The sequence below is a fragment of the Notolepis coatsorum genome (genome assembly GCF_963971535.1).
Source record: "Notolepis coatsorum genome assembly, chromosome: 3".
Lineage (NCBI taxonomy): Eukaryota > Metazoa > Chordata > Actinopteri > Aulopiformes > Paralepididae > Notolepis > Notolepis coatsorum.
In genome coordinates, this window is record NC_140167.1 from 61,013,464 (window position 1) to 61,032,956 (window position 19,493).

General features: G+C 44.1%; 1 protein-coding gene across 1 annotated transcript in view; it reads right to left on the reverse strand.

Annotated features, from left to right (window-relative positions):
- The window catches only part of myo1f (myosin IF), an 84,691-nt gene that overhangs the window by 35,026 nt on the left and 30,172 nt on the right, over positions 1-19,493 (reverse strand). Inside the window, exons 6-15 of the mRNA XM_084309713.1 lie at positions 18,803-18,892; positions 17,758-17,889; positions 12,741-12,875; positions 9,977-10,109; positions 7,681-7,877; positions 7,325-7,405; positions 6,335-6,421; positions 6,033-6,119; positions 5,726-5,893; positions 4,866-4,951 (exon numbers count right to left, since the gene is read on the reverse strand). Coding sequence (XP_084165839.1) covers positions 4,866-4,951; positions 5,726-5,893; positions 6,033-6,119; positions 6,335-6,421; positions 7,325-7,405; positions 7,681-7,877; positions 9,977-10,109; positions 12,741-12,875; positions 17,758-17,889; positions 18,803-18,892 — 1,196 coding nt within the window. The remainder of the gene's footprint in view (positions 1-4,865; positions 4,952-5,725; positions 5,894-6,032; positions 6,120-6,334; positions 6,422-7,324; positions 7,406-7,680; positions 7,878-9,976; positions 10,110-12,740; positions 12,876-17,757; positions 17,890-18,802; positions 18,893-19,493) is intronic.

Sequence of the window (19,493 nt, forward strand, 5' to 3'; positions counted from 1 at the left end):
TGTAGAGGCGGCTGCCGGGAAGGGGAGCCCCTGAGCGGAGGTCGATGGCACAGTCGTAAGGCCGGTGAGGCGGAAGGGCCTGAGCCCTGGACTTACTGAAAACCTCCTCGAGGTCGTGGTACTCGGGGGGTATGGTCGAGAGGTCCGGAGGCGGCTCACAAACGGATCTCCGGGGCGAGGGACAGGACGCCGCCTGAAGACACTGGGCATGACAGGAGGAGCTCCACCCCCTGATGGTACCGGAGGACCAGGCGATGTGGGGCTCGTGCAGCGCGAGCCAGGGCCGGCCCAGGACTACTGGGACAAGAGGGGATCTGGTGATAAAAAACTGGAGTCTCTCAACGTGGTTACCAGCAATGGTGAGCAGGACAGGACAGGTGCGTTGAGTGATGTCAGCCAGGCGGTGTTGGTCCAATGCGAACACCTCCAATGGCCTCACGAGGTCCTCTAGTGGAATGTTGGCCCGGGTAGCAAACTCGAAGTCTAGGAAACTCTCGTCAGCACCCGAGTCAATGAGTGCCTCCACCGTGGCCCGTTGGTCCGCCCAGGCCAGGGTGACGCTCATCAGACGGCTAGGTGGTGCACGGCTCTGGGAACGAGAAAAACGGCTCACCAGGATCTCCCGGGGTCCCGGCGAGCCTGGTCTTTTGGCCGGGTGGGGCAGTTGGCGATACGGTGTCCATCCCGACCGCAGTAGAGGCAAAGGCCGGACCTGAACCTTGCCTCCCGTTCCGCTTGGCTAAGATGTGAATGTCCCAGCTGCATGGGTTCCTCCCCGGGCACCGAACGGGAGGGGAAGGAACCACCAGTTGTGTTGGGAGCAGGGCGGACCGCAGTACCGTCACGAGTACGGGGGGTCTGGGGAACCTCTGGAGGTCCCGGTCGGGTTCTCTCACGTCTTCTCTCCTGGAGGCGTCCGTCTATGCGAATGGCGAGGCTGAATAGGTCCTCGAGGGACTCAGGTTCCTCACGGGTCGCGAGCTGGTCCCTGACAGCGTCGTTGAGCCCCCTCATGAAGGTGAGACGAAGCGCTTGATCGTTCCAACCGCTCTCCGTTGCCGCCAGTCTGAACTCCAGCACGTAGTCGGTGACCCCGCCACTGCCCTGCCGGAAGGTGCCCAACCGAGCTCCAGGGTCCTGGACACGGGCTGGGTGGTGGAAAACCCTGCGGAGCTCAGCCACGAAGTCTGGGTAGGAAAAACAGAAATCAGCCCCCATTGCCCAGGAGGCAGTAACCCACTGTGCTGCGAGGCCTGAGAGCAGGTTAGTCATGTAAGCCACTCGGGCTCCCCTTGAAGTGAATCGGCTGGGTTGATGACGAAAAACCAACTCACATTGCATGATGAATGTGGCACAATCCTCGAAGTTACCATTGAACAACCGTGGTTCGGAGAGACGGGGCTCCCGAGGTGCGGGATCGGGAGGTGCTGGGCCTGCCACGGCTGCGGGTGATGCTCCGGCCGAGGCTCCTGTAGTAGGTGGGGTTACAAGCAAGGTGTTAACGGCTTCACTCAGCGCTTGTAATTGGTGGAGAATATTAGTCTGCTGATTACCCTGGGCTGTCTGCAGGCTAGCCAGAGAGCCAAGGGACTCCTGAATAGGCAGGACCTGGTCTCGGAGCTCCTGTACAGCAGCCGCACCTAGCTGTAGGCTGTGGTCGTTGGTTAATTCAATCTGGACCGCCAACGCTGTTCTGACCCTGTCTGTGTCGGCTGAGGTCGTCATGGTCGGGTCGTAATGTTATGGTTTGTAACCGACCTCAAACGCAACGGCACAGACAGGTAGTTCAGAGTTAGCCAAATACTAGGGCGTATTTATTTACAGAGTCAAAAAAAGGGTAAAGTACAATTATCAAACAAACAGGGAGACTGCCTTCAGCAGAGTCATCTGCGGCTCTGCAGAATCCTCCTGGTGATAGTGGTGGGGAATTGGCATGTGACGTTGTAGCGGCTCTGCAGATACTCCCAGCTTTTACTCAAGGTGGAAAACGGAGAGAGAGAGGTATCAGAAACAGTCCAACGAAAGAGAGGCAGTGTGGTTCCCTCCTCCCTTAGCTGTGTCCAGAACCAATTGACAGTGACAGTCTTCAGTGTTCCCCACAACACACAATTTAGCTGAGTCAGTGCAAACAAAACGAAATCTTCAGTGTCTCTTCTAAAACACACAATCAGAATAATCCAGAGGGGTTTGGTTCCACTCACCCAAGCGCAACGCGTAAAGCGGGTAAACGAGGCGCAGCTCCAAACGGGGAACAAGGTTCTCAACAGCGGTTCTCCACAGAAAGGTCCTGGAGAGAAAGTAGACCAGGAACAGCAACGGGGAAAAAGCAGGCAAATGCAGTTGTATTCCAGAACGACCCGACAACGATAGAAAGAAGGTCCAGGTATATAAAGCCCTCTGGGGCGCTAATCACAAACTATGACAGCTGCGTGATGAAAGTGGCAATCGCTCAAAAAGCGTGTGGCGGGGAATGCACCAATCAGCACCGTACCTCAGGAGAGCGTGTGGCGGGGAACGAACCAAACCTCACAATTATATAGATGGAAAGAAATAGCAATTGGGATACAATACATCAAACCGGCAATCCATTAATCGCACTGAACGTCTCTATTTTGGCCTTTCGGGGGAAAACAACTCAGGGAATAAACAGGGATTAGATGGTGTTTGTTCATGAATTACAACTTTAGTACAAACATACCCTGTAAGGATTAGAAATCACACTGAAGACCATCGTTGTCCAGAAATAGTCATTACCTCTTAGTTTTAGGTCATTTGGAGATAATGTAATATTAAATGTCCAGGTAGGGAAATGATGAAAAAGCTTGCAGCTGACTGGGGAATTAGTCATGCCTGAAAACAGATCAAACCTAACTTTTCACAAAGGTGTGAACGCTCAATGGTGGCAGTGTTGGAAAGTAATTGCTTGATTTAACATGATGCACTAACAAAACAAACTTTTCAAACAATGAAAGCGTTCTGCAGTGCCGACCAGGCCAAGTACAATAGCGGTCAATAGGAACAGTGGTCCTCATTCTTGATTTTTTATTTTTGATCCACTTTTCCTCCTTATTTTTCTCCCATCCCAATTTCGCCTCGCCAATTCTCCCTTCAATTCTCCCCTCCCCTATCTCGAACGTTGCTAGACTATGCCTCCCACTGGTCGGCTGCAGTGAGGACCAAGCCTTGCATCACGTGTCCCCTCCGGTACACGAGGAGGCAGCTGTCGCATCTTTTCACCTGAACAGCGCAAACCCTCAGTGGCGAGGAGTAACGCGTGGGAGGCTCATGCTGCCCCCGATACTTCCTGATTCTGCTGTACAGGCGCATCAACCAACCTGTAGGAGTCGCTGTCCACAACGTCCAATCCCCCTAACACTGCCAATTGTGTTAGTATGAACGACCGGCCAAGCCGGTAGCAATGCCGAGAGCTGGGCTCGATACCAGCATCTCCTGCATTAGTGGCGAGCGCCTTGCCCACTGCGCCACTCAGCCGCCCTATTCTTGAACATTTCTGTAAGTACCTTTGTAACTATCTTGGTCAGGGGGGTCAGGTGGCGTAGCGGAGATTGCGTTCGTCACCAACGCCGGAGACGCTGGATTCGCCTGGGCGTTGTGGACAGCGACCCCTACAGTTCGGTCGGGGTGCCTGCTCAGCAAGGGTAGGATCTAGGGAGAGATAGTGTGGCCTCCCACACGCTACACTCTCCCCGGTGAGAATTTGCGCGGCCAGGCTGGCCTGCCGGCAGGCTGCACATGCGTTGGAGGAAAGCATGTGACAGTCTCCGGTCTCTCGGACCAACAGTAGGGGAAAGTACGCAACAACCAGGAAGGGTGGGATGGGAGACAAATCGGTAAAAAGAGGGGAAGAAAGATAATAATAAAAAAAAAAAACTATCTTGGTCAAAAGTTCGTACTAACAAATTTACAACAAAGAAAACTCTGGATTCCTGAACACGTGAAACGATCTTCGTAGGTGGCCATAATCAACGCAGCTGGCTTCCCATGAATGAAAAAACTCATTCTTAAACTGGAAGCGTGTTCTCGTACACCTGAATTTGCATACAGACACGCCACGCCAGCTCCTTATAAGGCGAGGGTCGTGTGCAAAACAGTGTTGCATCTGCTCCATCCTGACCCCCATATTCAACAAGTAGCGCGGAAGCGATTTGCGACAATAGTAACCTACAATGCACAGGTGATGAAACTGGTAAAAGGCTTCATTTGGGATAAATATTTGGTGATTGCGTTCAAGTCTATTCTACAGACATATTCGGAATTAAATAATTATAATATAGATAAATACGACAATATTTGTATCATTAACAATTACGTTTTGCATTTATAGTCATGACACAATGAGGCATTGTGAGCATTACACACACACAATGCCAACTAAATAAGAAGTACCCAATCATCGCGGATATAGCTACTGTATAGTGGAATATACTGTATTAATATGCCATATACCGTCTTGTTCTCTATGATATTATCTATTGTTGGTTTGATTTATTTAGGTTGTAGTGTGTGTAATGCTCACAATGCCTCATTGAGTCATGCAACACATAATTGTTAAAGATACAAATATTGTCGTATTTATTATCATTATAATTATTTAATTCTGTGGATGTCTGTAGAATCAAAGTGACAGAAATCCCCAAGGACTTCTCCCCAAAGAAGCTGTTAAAAACACGGGCACACACCGGTCTGTCCGACTTACGACTGCCTTAGTCAATTTCACGTATGTCCGTTCGAGAATGAGGACCAGTGTCTGTGTTACCCCCCAAAAGTGGGCGTGGCCACGCTAAAAGCCAACGTGCCGCACTGGTCTGATGTATAAAGTGGTTGTGTTTAAGGAAGATACTCACTGTTCACTGTTCTGCATGAGTTCAATGAGGTCGTTGAAAAGCACATCCCGGTTCCTCTCACAGAACCCGCTGATCTCGTACGACACCTGAGACGACACCAAACATTAATAAATTAACAATAAAGATTAATAAAGCTTCATTTAAATGTGATTCTTTACTCATATCTTGAACTCACCCTGAAGACCCTGATAGTACGGTATTAATAGCATTACCAAAGGGGTGAGATTTAAAGGACCACACTGGTGTAATTTGGACTCCTCAACATTACCGGAGATTGTTTTTCTTGTCCAGAGTCAGGCAAGAAGATAGCAATTTCCTCTCTGTGTAGCACAAATGGAAGCAGATACGGACCACTAGCTTAGCTTAAAACTCTGGGAGAGGTGTTTTTGGCCTAACAGCTAGGCTAGCTGGTCCGTATCCACTTCCATTCATTTGGGCTAAGCAAGGCTAGCTTGCTAGCTTTCTACTGAGTGCACACTGAGAGGAAATTGGTATATATCTTCTGGTCTGACTCTGGAGAAGAACATGCTGGCATGTTCCTTTAACTAATGTTGTGTTCATAGCTGTCTGCATACTGTACGCCTAGAGCTACTTTAAAACAACTCAAATCTTGAGTATATTTTGTACACCCCTCTGTACAACACCACAGGCCCACTCCCCCACTCTGTTTTGTCAGACCCACACCATATTTTTGTCTTTCACGATGGTCACCATATCAGATTGGGAAAAAATCCCAAAAGCACAATATGACCCCTTTAAAAGACGGGGACAATCTCCGATAATGGCGAGAAGTCAAAATGACACCAGTGCGATCCTTTAAGTGACTCTGTTACAAGGGGAAGGACCTCTGTGTTGCCCACCTTGCCAGCGTAGTGGTGGATGACAAAGCCGGAGTTCCAGTTGTTAAAGTGCTCGTGAGTTCCCACAGTGGCCTGGAGCTTCTGCAGCAGAGTGCCGTCTGCCCCCTCACCCTTAGCATGCATGGTGGCACACACGTCATCCAGCACACTCATTATGCCTGGAGGGTTCTGCAGGAAGAGGACAATACCACATGTCATCTCTCTCTCTCTCTCTCTCTCTCTCTCTCTCTCTCTCTCTCTCTCTCTCTCTCTCTCTCTCTCTCTCTACTATCTACTGTACATTAAGCTTGTGTAACTCTGAGCTTACCAGTTTATTTTCTATGAGGTCACACACAATCTTGTTATTGAAGTATTCAATGGGCGTCCACTTGATGCCCTCCTGAACGTACTCTTCCTGGGAGGGAATGGATAGAAAGAGGGGGAAAGTAAAAAGACTGAATACAAACTGAAGATGTGGTTTGAGGCTGATACTACATGGAGGGCAGGTTTAAACCAATGCTAAGAAGTATCTGCAAATGTCATCTGACCCAGGTTGGGAGAGAATTCAGACAAGGAAATAAGAGAGAATGCAGTATTAACGGAGAGGGGTGGACTGTATATGTAGAGTACCTGCTCAGCCTTGAGGGTCAGCTCAATGAAGATCTGCTGCAGTTTCTCGTTGACGAAGTTGATACAGAACTGCTCAAAGCCGTTTCTCTGTCAGGGAGGAAACAAGCAGTCAGTCAATAATAGATTACAGCACTGGTTGTAACCAATCTGGATTCAAACAGGGTCCCATAAGAGGAAACCAGACATCTACCAGTCAGCCAAATTAGAATCCCACTGGAGATACGTATCAGGTTTCCTGGGCTTCATTCAGGGCTACTTTACTATCAGGCTTACTAGGCTTCAGGCAGGGCTACTCTACTATCAGGCTTACTAGGCTCCACGCAGGGCTACTCTACTATCAGGCTTACTAGGCTTCAGGCAGGGCTACTCTACTATCAGGCTTACTAGGCTTCATTCAGGGCTACGCTACTATCAGGCTTACTAGGCTTCAGGCAGGGCTACTCTACTATCAGGCTTACTAGGCTCCACGCAGGGCTACTCTACTATCAGGCTTACTAGGCTTCAGGCAGGGCTACTCTACTATCAGGCTTACTAGGCTTCATTCAGGGCTACTCTACTATTAGGCTTACTAGGCTTCAGGCAGGGCTACTCTAGAGAGAGAGAGAGAGAGAGAGAGAGAGAGAGAGAGAGAGAGAGAGAGAGAGAGAGAGAGGGGTGGGGGGAGAAAGAGAGATTGACAATCAACATGTTCTATACATATTATGAGTCAGAGCATAGACGTGGGGAGGGCTCTCATACTGGGCCTTTGGAGAGAGAGAGAGAGGGAAAGAGAGAAAGGGGGCGACAACAGCCATGTGACACAGGCAGTACGCCCGATTCTAACCCACAACCTTGCGAGCACATGGCCCCTCGAGGTTGTAGATATTTAGTAACACAAGAATATGGACTGTACATTATGTACTGGACTAGAGAATTGTCTCAGTTGAGTATAGTAGAATAGAATAGAATAGAAAAGAATAGAATAGAATAGGGATGCTGCTGTGGCCTCACCTGGAATATCTCAAAGCCATAGATGTCCAACACTCCAACGCTGTACTCTTCATTAGGCTTCTGGATGGCTTTGTTAATGGCCTTATAGATAGACAGAGAGACACAAACAGAGACAAAGATGAGGATAGAGAGAGCGGGAAAAGGCAGCCACATACACACACACACACACACACACACACACACACACACACACACACACACACGCACGCACGCACGCACGCACGCACGCACGCACGCACGCACGCACACACACACACACACACACACACACACACACACACACACACACACACACACACACACACTACATGTAGCCGTGTGAGTGCTTATGGTTTATGCCTGTGAGACTAACAGACCTCCACCAGGTAATCAAAGACCCGAGTGTAGAGGGCCTTGGCCAGGGCGTCCCGGGTGTAGGTGGCCTGTTCCTGGTTCAGAGTCACGTCGATGGACTCACTCTTCCCGGCCCACTTAGACTCCATCTTCCTGCTCGTGAGCTTCTCCTGCAGACGGTCTGCGTTGATGCCCAGCAGGTAGGCTGGGAAAGCAAGCACTGAGAGAGAGAGAGAGAGAGAGAGAGAGAGAGAGAGAGAGAGAGAGAGAGAGAGAGAGAGAGAGAGAGAGAGAGAGAGAGAGAGAGAGAGAGAGAGAGAGAGAGAGGGAGGGAGTGAGGGAAATAGAAAGAAAATATCAAGAATCAGAAGAGGGGGGGGGGGGGGGGGGGGGGGTACACATCAAGAATGAGATAAACAGTACAATACCAGAATACCAGTACAATACAAGAATGTTTTCACATGTTACATGTTTTTAAGGTCCTGACAACAAGGTGCACCTCAGATGTGTAATTAGCAGGTAGGCAGGGAGCCACCTGGAGGGCATACCAATGTTTTTATATTCTTTTTTATGTTTTTGAATGATCTTTTTCCTCCTTCTTTTTCAGATTTTTCTCCCATCCCAATGTTAGTCGTTATGCCAATTCCCAATCCCCTTCCTGGTCGTTGCGCACTCTACCCCCTACCGTCGGTCTGGGAGGGCGGAGACTATCACATGCTTCCTCCGACACATGTGTAGCCAATCCCCACTTCTTTTCACCTGGCAGCGTGGACTCTCACTGGGGGAGTGTAACGTGTGGAAGGTCACACTACCTCCCCCAGATCCTTCCCTTGCTGTGCAGGCGCCCCGACCGAACTGTAGGAGTCGGTGTTTACAACGACCAGGACCCACCCTCGCCGGGTTTCCCACCCGCTAACACCGCCAATTGTGTTAGTATGGACGGTCGGCCAACCCGGAAGCACCACAGCTGGATTCGATCCCACTGTCTCTGTGGTGGTAGACAGACGCTTAGTCCGCTGCGCTACGCAAGAGGAAAGGTGTGCAGCATAATCTAGCCTTCACTACAATATATACTATAGCCTAATCATAACTGCAATAACTGCTGTTTTCCAATTATTAGTCAAATAAATAAAACCAATTTGTTAAATTTATTACATATAAAAATTAGTGCTGTCAAACGATTAAAATATTTAACTCGATTAATCGCATGATTGTCCATAGTTAACTCGCGATTAATCGCAAATTAATCGCATTTTTATTTTTTACACCTTAAACAGATCTTTTTCAAGTTCCAAGTTTTAATACTCTTATCAACATGCGAGTCAACAAATGCTTGCTTTATGCAGCCATTTAACACAAAAGGATGACCCTCATGCATTGCAAATTTGCATCAAATTCAAAACAGAGTGATGCACAAAATAACTTAAAAGAAAATAATAATTTAAAACAATGAATAAAGTGTGCATGAAATAATAGGGGAAAGAAAACGTTAGGAACTTGTTACATTCACACACACAAGGGCTGATTAATCACACACCCCCCTCTCTCCCTCACACACACACTCTCCAGCTCTCTTTCTCTTTTGCCCCTTCCTCATCTCTCTCACCCCCCTCTCTCTCTATATCTCACACACACACACACACACACACACACACACACACACACACACACACACACACACACACACACACACACACACACACACACACACACACACACACACACACACACACACACACACACACACACACACACACACACACACACACACACACTTCAGAAACAAACATAGTATCAATGAGAGCATCAATAATACACCTGAGTGAAGTCTAGTAAATTTTTTTTTTTTTTTTTTTTTTAGTTAATCTTGAGTTAAAAAAATTAGTGGCATTAATAGAATCGGGAGTTAACGCGATATTAACGCGATATATTTGACAGCCTTAATAAAAATAAAACTTGAATCAATCGATTGAATCAGTGCAGTTGATATAAACAAAACCATCAGCTATAGTCCAATACCTACATAATTTAGAACAGTGGGATACTGAAGTTGTCGTGGGGAATGCTATTCCCGCTGCTATAATTTACCCACATTCTCACTGCGGGAAATGTTTCATTTATGCCGTGTAGCTGAGTGTGTGTGTGTGTGTGTGTTTCGTACTATTGTGGTGTCCCCAAATGTCCCCAAAAGTGATGAAAACAAGATTACTTTTCTGTAGTTGTGGGGACATTAGTCGGACCCCTCAAGCTAAAGCAGCTATTTTAGGATGACGGTTTATGGGACGGTTTAAGATGTGTGTATTCATCAATCCCACTCACAGTCTGGACTTTCCACCTTCCCATAGTTCCCTTCCTCTATGAAGCAGATGTTCCCCAGGTGAAGGATCCCTCCGATGATCTGCAGCACCTGGCTCTGGATGTCCCCTGGGATCCCTATCACCTGCATGGCTTCCTGCACACAAACAACCAGACAGATGCTCCTGATTCATGTTCTTATTCCTGTATTACTGTTTATAATAGTGAGATTACATATTCATATTCCTAGCTATATTACTGTTTATAATAGTGAGATTACATATTCATATTCTTATTCCTAGCTGTATTAGTGTTTATAATAGTGAGATGATATATTCATATTCTTATTCCTAGCTGTATTAGTGTTTATAATAGTGAGATGATATATTCATATTCTTATTCCTAGCTGTATTAGTGTTTATAATAGTGAGATTACATATTCATGTTATTATTCTTAGCTGTATTAGTGTTTATAATAGTGAGATTACATATTCATGTTATTATTCCTAGCTGGATTAGTGTTTATAATAGTGAGATAATATATTCATATTCTTATTCCTAGCTGTATTAGTGTTTATAATAGTGAGATTACATATTCATATTCTTATTCTTAGCTGTATTAGTGTTTATAATAGTGAGATTACATATTCATATTCTTATTCCTAGCTATATTACTGTTTATAATAGTGAGATTACATATTCATATTCTTATTAGCTATATTACTGTTTATAATAGTGAGATGATATATTCATATTCTTATTCCTAGCTGTATTACTGTTCATAATAGTGAGATTACATATTCATATTCTTATTCCTAGCTATATTACTGTTTATAATAGTGAGATTACATATTCATATTCTTATTCCTAGCTGTATTACTGTTTATAATAGTGAGATGATATATTCATATTCTTATTCCTAGCTGTATTAGTGTTTATAATAGTGAGATGATATATGCATATTCTTATTCCTAGCTATATTACTGTTTATAATAGTAAGATGATATATTCATATTCTTATTCCTAGCTGTATTAGTGTTTATAATAGTGAGATGATATATTCATATTCTTATTCCTAGCTGTATTAGTGTTTATAATAGTGAGATTACATATTCATGTTATTATTCTTAGCTGTATTCGTGTTTATAATAGTGAGATTACATATTCATGTTATTATTCCTAGCTGGATTAGTGTTTATAATAGTGAGATGATATATTCATATTCTTATTCCTAGCTGTATTAGTGTTTATAATAGTGAGATTACATATTCATATTCTTATTCTTAGCTGTATTAGTGTTTATAATAGTGAGATTACATATTCATATTCTTATTCCTAGCTATATTACTGTTTATAATAGTGAGATTACATATTCATATTCTTATTCCTAGCTATATTACTGTTTATAATAGTGAGACGATATATTCATATTCTTATTCCTAGCTGTATTACTGTTCATAATAGTGAGATTACATATTCATATTCTTATTCCTAGCTATATTACTGTTTATAATAGTGAGATTACATATTCATATTCTTATTCCTAGCTGTATTACTGTTTATAATAGTGAGATGATATATTCATATTCTTATTCCTAGCTGTATTAGTGTTTATAATAGTGAGATGATATATGCATATTCTTATTCCTAGCTATATTACTGTTTATAATAGTAAGATGATATATTCATATTCTTATTCCTAGCTGTATTAGTGTTTATGAGATTCTTTTTTTTTTAGGCGTTTTTATCGCTTTATTGCTACTGGGCAGTCCAGTAGAGAGAGACAGAGGAGGAATGGGAGACAGAGTGGGGGGAAGACATTCGGCAAATAACGACGGGTTCGGGAGTCGAACCTGGGTCGGCCGTGTCGCGGCTGAGCACGCTATGTGGTTCGCCACTGGGGCGCCCTGTATTAGTGTTTATAATAGTGAGATTACATATTCATATTCTTATTCCTAGCTGGATTACTGTTTATAATAGTGAGATTACATATTCATATTCTTATTCTTAGCTGGATTAGTGTTTATAATAGTGAGATAATATATTCATATTCTTATTCCTAGCTATATTACTGTTTATAATAGTGAGATGATATATTCATATTCTTATTCCTAGCTATATTACTGTTTATAATAGTGAGATGATATATTCATATTCTTATTCCTAGCTATATTACTGTTTATAATAGTGAGATGATATATTCATATTCTTATTCCTAGCTATATTACTGTTTATAATAGTGAGATTACATATTCATATTCTTATTCCTAGCTATATTACTGTTTATAATAGTGAAATGATATATTCATATTCTTATTCTTAGCTGTATTAGTGTTTACAATAGTGAGATTACATATGTGTTCTTATTCTTAGCTGTATTAGTGTTTATAATAGTGAGATTACATATTCATGTTATTATTCCTAGCTGTATTAGTGTTTATAAGAGTGAGATTACATATTCATGTTCTTATTCTTAGCTGTATTAGTGTTTATAATAGTGAGATTACATATTCATGTTATTATTCCTAGCTGTATTACTGTTTATAATAGTGAGATTACATATTCATATTCTTATTCCTAGCTGCATTAGTGTTTATAATAGTGAGATTATTCATGTTATTATTCCTAGCTGTATTACTGTTTATAATAGTGAGATGACATATTCATATTCTTATTCTTATCTGTATTCATAATTATAATAGCAGGTAGTGTAATGACATTCTTATTCCTATCCTTAGTATTAGTATTTATAATAGCAGGTAGGGTACGGTAAGGACATATTCTGCACCATAGTCTCATGGAAGTCCTTGCTGTCGTTGGTACCGTCCACCTTGTAGGTTCCAGACTGGTTGAGGTAGTAATAGTACTCTGGAGTCATGATGCCCAGAGCCTCCTTCTGCTGATTGTTGGTGCCCTCTATCAGCTGAGGGACAGTAATGCAGGCAGATTAGGATATCTTAAAGGAACATGCCAACATTATGGGGAATTAGTTTACCATCTTATCCAGAGTCAGACAAGAAGATAGATACCAATTTCCTCTCTGTGCGTTCAGTAGAAAGCTATCCAGGCTGAAAGCTAGCCTAGCTTAGCACAAATGAATGGAGGCGGATAAGGATGAGCCTAGCTAAAACAATATTGAAATATTTCAAAGGAAGTAGATTGGATATCTGAAATGGCTTGATTTAGTTGATATCCAGGGGGATAGACATCAAATGGGGATCATTTCCCCAACAACAACAACAACAACAACAACAACAACAACAACAACAACAACAACAGTTCTAACATTTTGGGTTTTTTATTGCATTGTCAACATACCTTTTGTTAAAAAATGCAACAAGATTGAAAAACAACATCTTCATTGTACTGAATCGAGCAGGAGCAGTGATCTGAGATCAGGTTGGCTTGCCTGTTAGTCATAGTAGGAGCAGTGATCTGAGATCAGGTTGGCTTGCCTGTTAGTCATAGTAGGAGCAGTGATCTGAGATCAGGTTGGCTTGCCCGTTAGTCATAGTAGGAGCAGTGATCTGAGATCAGGTTGGCTTGCCTGTTAGTCATAGTAGGAGCAGTGATCTGAGATCAGGTTGGCTTGCCTGTTAGTCATAGTAGGAGCAGTGATCTGAGATCAGGTTGGCTTGCCCGTTAGTCATAGTAGGAGCAGTGATCTGAGATCAGGTTGGCTTGCCCGTTAGTCATAGTAGGAGCAGTGATCTGAGATCAGGTTGGCTTGCCCGTTAGTCATAGTAGGAGCAGTGATTCTGAGATCAGGTTGGCTTGCCCGTTAGTCATAGTAGGAGCAGTGATCTGAGATCAGGTTGGCTTGCCTGTTAGTCATAGTAGGAGCAGTGATCTGAGATCAGGTTGGCTTGCCCGTTAGTCATAGTAGGAGCAGTGATCTGAGATCAGGTTGGCTTGCCTGTTAGTCATAGTAGGAGCAGTGATCTGAGATCAGGTTGGCTTGCCCGTTAGTCATAGTAGGAGCAGTGATCTGAGATCAGGTTGGCTTGCCCGTTAGTCATAGTAGGAGCAGTGATCTGAGATCAGGTTGGCTTGCCCGTTAGTCATAGTAGGAGCAGTGATCTGAGATCAGGTTGGCTTGCCTGTTAGTCATAGTAGGAGCAGTGATCTGAGATCAGGTTGGCTTGCCCGTTAGTCATAGTAGGAGCAGTGATCTGAGATCAGGTTGGCTTGCCCGTTAGTCATAGTAGGAGCAGTGATCTGAGATCAGGTTGGCTTGCCCGTTAGTCATAGCATATTTTAGTTATTACAAGCAAAAATGGACTTCACATATTTCATCTGAATACAAATAGCCTGAGACCGAAACTGGCTGAAATCAAACAGTTGTTTTTAAACGGTAAGGCTAACATATTGTGTTTCACAGAAACAAAATTAGACTCATCTGTACAGGATCCAGAGATTGAAATTGAAAACTACTCAATAGTCAGGAGGGATAGGAACCAGTATGGAGGTGGCGTCTGTGTGTATATACACAAGGATACCAAATACATCAACCGTACTGACCTTAACCATGATGAAATTGAAACTGTTTGGATTGAAATCTTATTAGACAGGGCGAAACCGGTACTAGTAGGCACAATCTATAGACCACCAGAACAGAGTGGGTTTTATGACACACTTGATGGGTGTTTAGCTGGGGTGGAGGGGGTAGAAAAAATTCTTATTGGGGACTGGAACACGGATATGCTGCGTAAATCAGCACCCGTCTTCAAGGCCTTCAGTAGATTTTCTGACCTGCACGGGTTCAGCCAGCTAATCACACAACCCACAAGGGTATGCGATTCGACACAAACCACCATTGACCTCATTTTGACCTCTGACAAGTCCATGATCTCCAGTAAAGGGGTGATAGCATGCGGGTTAAGTGATCATTATATGATTTTCTGTACCCGCAAAAAGCTAAAACAGAAGGCCGGCTGTCACAAAACAGTCACATCTAGAGACCTCAAAACTTACTCTAGAGAGGCCTTTAACCTAGAACTGGGGAGCTTGGACTGGTCAGATGAGCTCAGTGGTACACAGGTTGAAGAAACATGGCTTGGATTCAAAACCAAATTCACAGCAATACTCAACAACATGGCACCGATAAGAACCACCAGGGTTAAAAATCGCGCTGAGGCATGGATGCACACTGAAATACTGGCCGCTATGAAAACCAGAGACAAAAAATGCTCTGAACTTCATAAAAGTCAGACAAAGCTTTCCAAAAGCGCAAACAGTGAACTCCAAGCCCACGTGGTTGAACTAAAAATCCAAAGAAACAGACTAAGAAATGACGTAAACACCATGATCAGAACCGCAAAAAGAAATTTCATCAACGACAAAACTGAGGAAAACAAAAACAAACCCCGCGAACTTTGGAAATTACTCAATAATCAACTAGGCTGCAGTAAAAAACTTAAAACCAGATTCTCAAACATAAACATAAAGACGGACAACACGCTCATCACAGACAAGCTGGATGTAGCCAATTACTTAAACATCTTCTTCACAAACATAGCCACAACACTGGTAAACAAACTACCCTCCCACTCAGGGCATTATGGGGTAGAACACATAGTAGCATACTACAAAAACCTAGGGGTCCACAAAGACGACTTCAAACTTGAAATGGTAACAACCGATGAGGTACTCAAAAAATTGAGCGCCCTCCAACCTAACAAGGCCACTGGCCATGACAACATCCCCTTCAAATTCCTCAGAGACGCAGCAGCCGCCATCACCCCAGTCATCACACACATAATAAACCTCTCTATAAAACAGGGGCACGTCCCCAAGGACTTCAAAATTGCGAGAGTGACCCCTCTACACAAAAAGGGCAGCAAATTAGACCCAGGCAACTACCGCCCTGTTTCTATTCTTACCTCCATCTCGAAAGTCATGGAGAAAATAGTCTACGAACAGGTCGAAAAGTACCTGGCGGAAAAAAACCTAATCTACGAATTCCAATCTGGCTTCAGAACGTCCCACTCCACTGACACATGCCTCCTCTATTTGAACGACCACATCAAACAAGAGGTGGACGCTGGCAAATACTGCGGCATGGTCATGCTGGACCTACAAAAGGCCTTCGACACTGTCAATCACTCCATTCTAATGGACAAGCTAAAAGCAATTGGTTTTGATAGCCTATCAGTGAGCTGGATGCAATCCTACCTGGAGGGGAGAGAACAGATGGTAGAGGTAAACGGTACTCTATCCCCCCCCCTCACAGTGAGCTGTGGTGTTCCACAAGGAAGCATACTAGGACCGCTACTCTTCCTAATTTATGCAAATGACATGTCGTCAGCCTGTGACTGCAACTTGTTCCTGTTTGCGGACGACTCAGCCCTGCTGGTCTCTGACAAGAACAAATTGCAGGTTGAAAAAACCCTCAGCACGGAACTAGGCAAAATCTGCATATGGCTCGCTGATAACAAACTATCATTACACATGGGCAAAACAGAGTCCATTCTCTTCGGTTCAAATAACAAACTCAGCAAGACCGACGGCTTCTCAGTTACAGTGGGTGACAATATTGTCACAAGGAAAGACGAAATTACCTACCTGGGTTCCATCCTAGAGGCAAATCTTTCCTGTGACAAAATGGCATCCAATGTAATAAAAAAAGTCAACCAACGAACTAGATTCTTGTACCGGATCTCCTCTCTGGTAAACAAGAATACCCTGAGGACTCTGGCAGGAGCACTCATTCAAGGGTACTATGACTATGCGTGCACCTCATGGTACCAAAGCACCTCAAAGGCGCTTAAAACAAAATTACAAACATCACAAAACAAACTGGTCAGACTACTACTTGACCTGAACCCCAGAACCCACCTCACCCCTGCCCACTTTGCCAACCTAGGATGGCTTAGAGTAGACGACAGAGTACAGCAACTTGCAATGGGCCTGGTCTACAAGATACACTATACGACCGGGGTGCCCATGTACATGTCAAAATACTTCCCAAAGGTCAGTGAATACCACAACCACTACACCAGAGGAAGCTCAACAAATCATGTTAAACCCAGATTCGGCTCAAACAAGGGACTAAACACGTTTCGCAATTATGCCACAACAATGTGGAACGCCCTACCCAAAGCTGTAAAGGAATGTGAATCCCTGCCCACATTCAAAACCGCCCTTAAAGAGCACCTACGGGAGGCTGCAATTCGAAACTGGCCACCGTAAATGCCCAAAACCCCCACCACCTCCTAATAGACAGTCTCCTCCCCACCGCATGTATATATTCCCTCCCCGCCGTATGTATATTCCCCTCCCACCCACCCACCCCCTCCTAATGTACAGTCCCCTCCCCATCATATGTATATACTCTGTCAGGATCTAGGGGTAACAGTACTGTATATTTGAATACCGCCTATGTCACAAATGTATCAGTACTAAATACCTATATGTCCCTATGCCATAAATGTCATGTATGTTATGTATGTCATAAATGTCTATATGAATTGAAAATGGGGGACCCTGATGGAAACAAGACAAACGTCTTTCTCAGGTCTGCATCCCCTTAACAATTGTATGTATTGAGCCGTACTGTATTGTACCCATTCTGCAATCTGTTAAATAAAGTTTTCATTCATTCATTCATAGTAGGAGCAGTGATCTGAGATCAGGTTGGCTTGCCCGTTAGTCATAGTAAGGTGCACACTGATTTTGCAGAGCTGCCTCTATACACCTGTATGTCACGCACAGGCTGAAATTGTGAAATGTCGGCCAAATCTCAGGGTGAGGTATATACGGTCATGTGCTCAGTGCATCAGTACTCAGTGGTCAGAGGTTCTGACCTGGTAGTAGATGTGAAAGTTCCTCTCGTTTTCATTCTGGCTGACCACCCTCGACTTCTCCAGCAGGAAGTTGGAGATTTTACCTCCATCTGGCTCTCCTCCTCTGCTGAACTGGATCTCAAAGTATTTACCCTGTATAGCACGTACAAGACACACGCACACACACACACGCACACGCACGCACACGCACACACATACACACACACACACACACACACACACACACACACACACACACACACACACACACACACACACACACACACACACACACACACACACACACACACACACACACACACACACACACACACACACACACACACACACACACACACACACACACACACACACATCTCTGAACACCATCTCTGAACATTGCTGTTTCAGCAATGCCCTGCTTCACACTCACCCGGTTACACACATTCACCCTCCCAGGGTCTACCATTGGCCACTGAGCAGCTACACTGGAGCTCCTTGCTCAAGGGCACGTAGGCTGTGTCACTCACTCACTTACTCCAGCCCAGATATTAAAATCTAACTGATTAGAGGAGGACTTCAAATAGTAATTATTTGCACTATATGCATCTAACTACCAAAGATGATAAACATGATTATGTATTTGTATATCTTTTCAAAATCCTCTTGCAAACCACTTGGGGTTCCCGACCCCCAGTAAGTGGTGTGGTAATACTTTAAGTAAGGAGCTGGGTATACAGACACTCACCATTAAATATCAGTTGGTGGTAATTTGGCTGATTTGGTGCATACACTCATGGCTGGTATACAAATGTGTCTCTTGTGACTTATTTTTCAACACTTGAGTAAAAACCATTCTATATTCTGATTCACCAATGTTCCAAATTCCTCATTTTAGGTCTACATATCAAACTCTTCAAGAATGCCTGAGAATGTACCACACATTGATCCAGGATTGAGACTAACGAGTTGCTGAAATGAAAGGAAGAACAAAGGGATGTGAGGAAAAAGATGACAAGGAAAGAAAGAGTACATCTAGTGAAGGGCTGATGGGGTTTGAACTCACAAAGCGACTGGAGTTGTTGTTGCGGACGGTCTTGGCGTTACCAAATGCCTCCAGCAGAGGGTTCGACTGGAGAATGATGTCTTTCACATGCTGGGACAGACAGACAAGATTCAAGATTCAAGAGGTTTATTTGTCACATACATACCCGGGCATACAGTGAAATGCGGGTGGCCATGCCCACTTTGTGAAATAATACAATAGTAAATAAAATAAGTAGAAGATAATAAAATAGACATACAATAGACATGATAAAATAGACATGAGATAAATGTAATACAATGTTAGCTACTATGGGTCCTAACTCCTATGTACACTACTATACAATATAGAGCTTTTACTATGCTTGCTATTTCTAAACTATACTACAAGAACCACAACAGTTCTTTCCTTAAAGTGACATTTGTGTCCTCGTTCCTTTAAAGTGTCCTTTCCATTGTGTTTAAAGTGACCGTTTGTGTGTGAGCAAATGCAGAATGTGTGTTGTCATTGTGTGTGTATGTTTGTGCGCATGTATACTTGTATGTGGAGAGATCAGTGTTCAATGCATGTCAATGTGACACAGACATGCATGCACATACCCACATACACGCATCATGTACACACACATGTGGGCAAACACAGTGACTCTGGAGGTAGAGCAGTCGTCTGGCAATCTGGAGGTTCCCGGTTCGATTCCCGCTCCTCCCGGGCA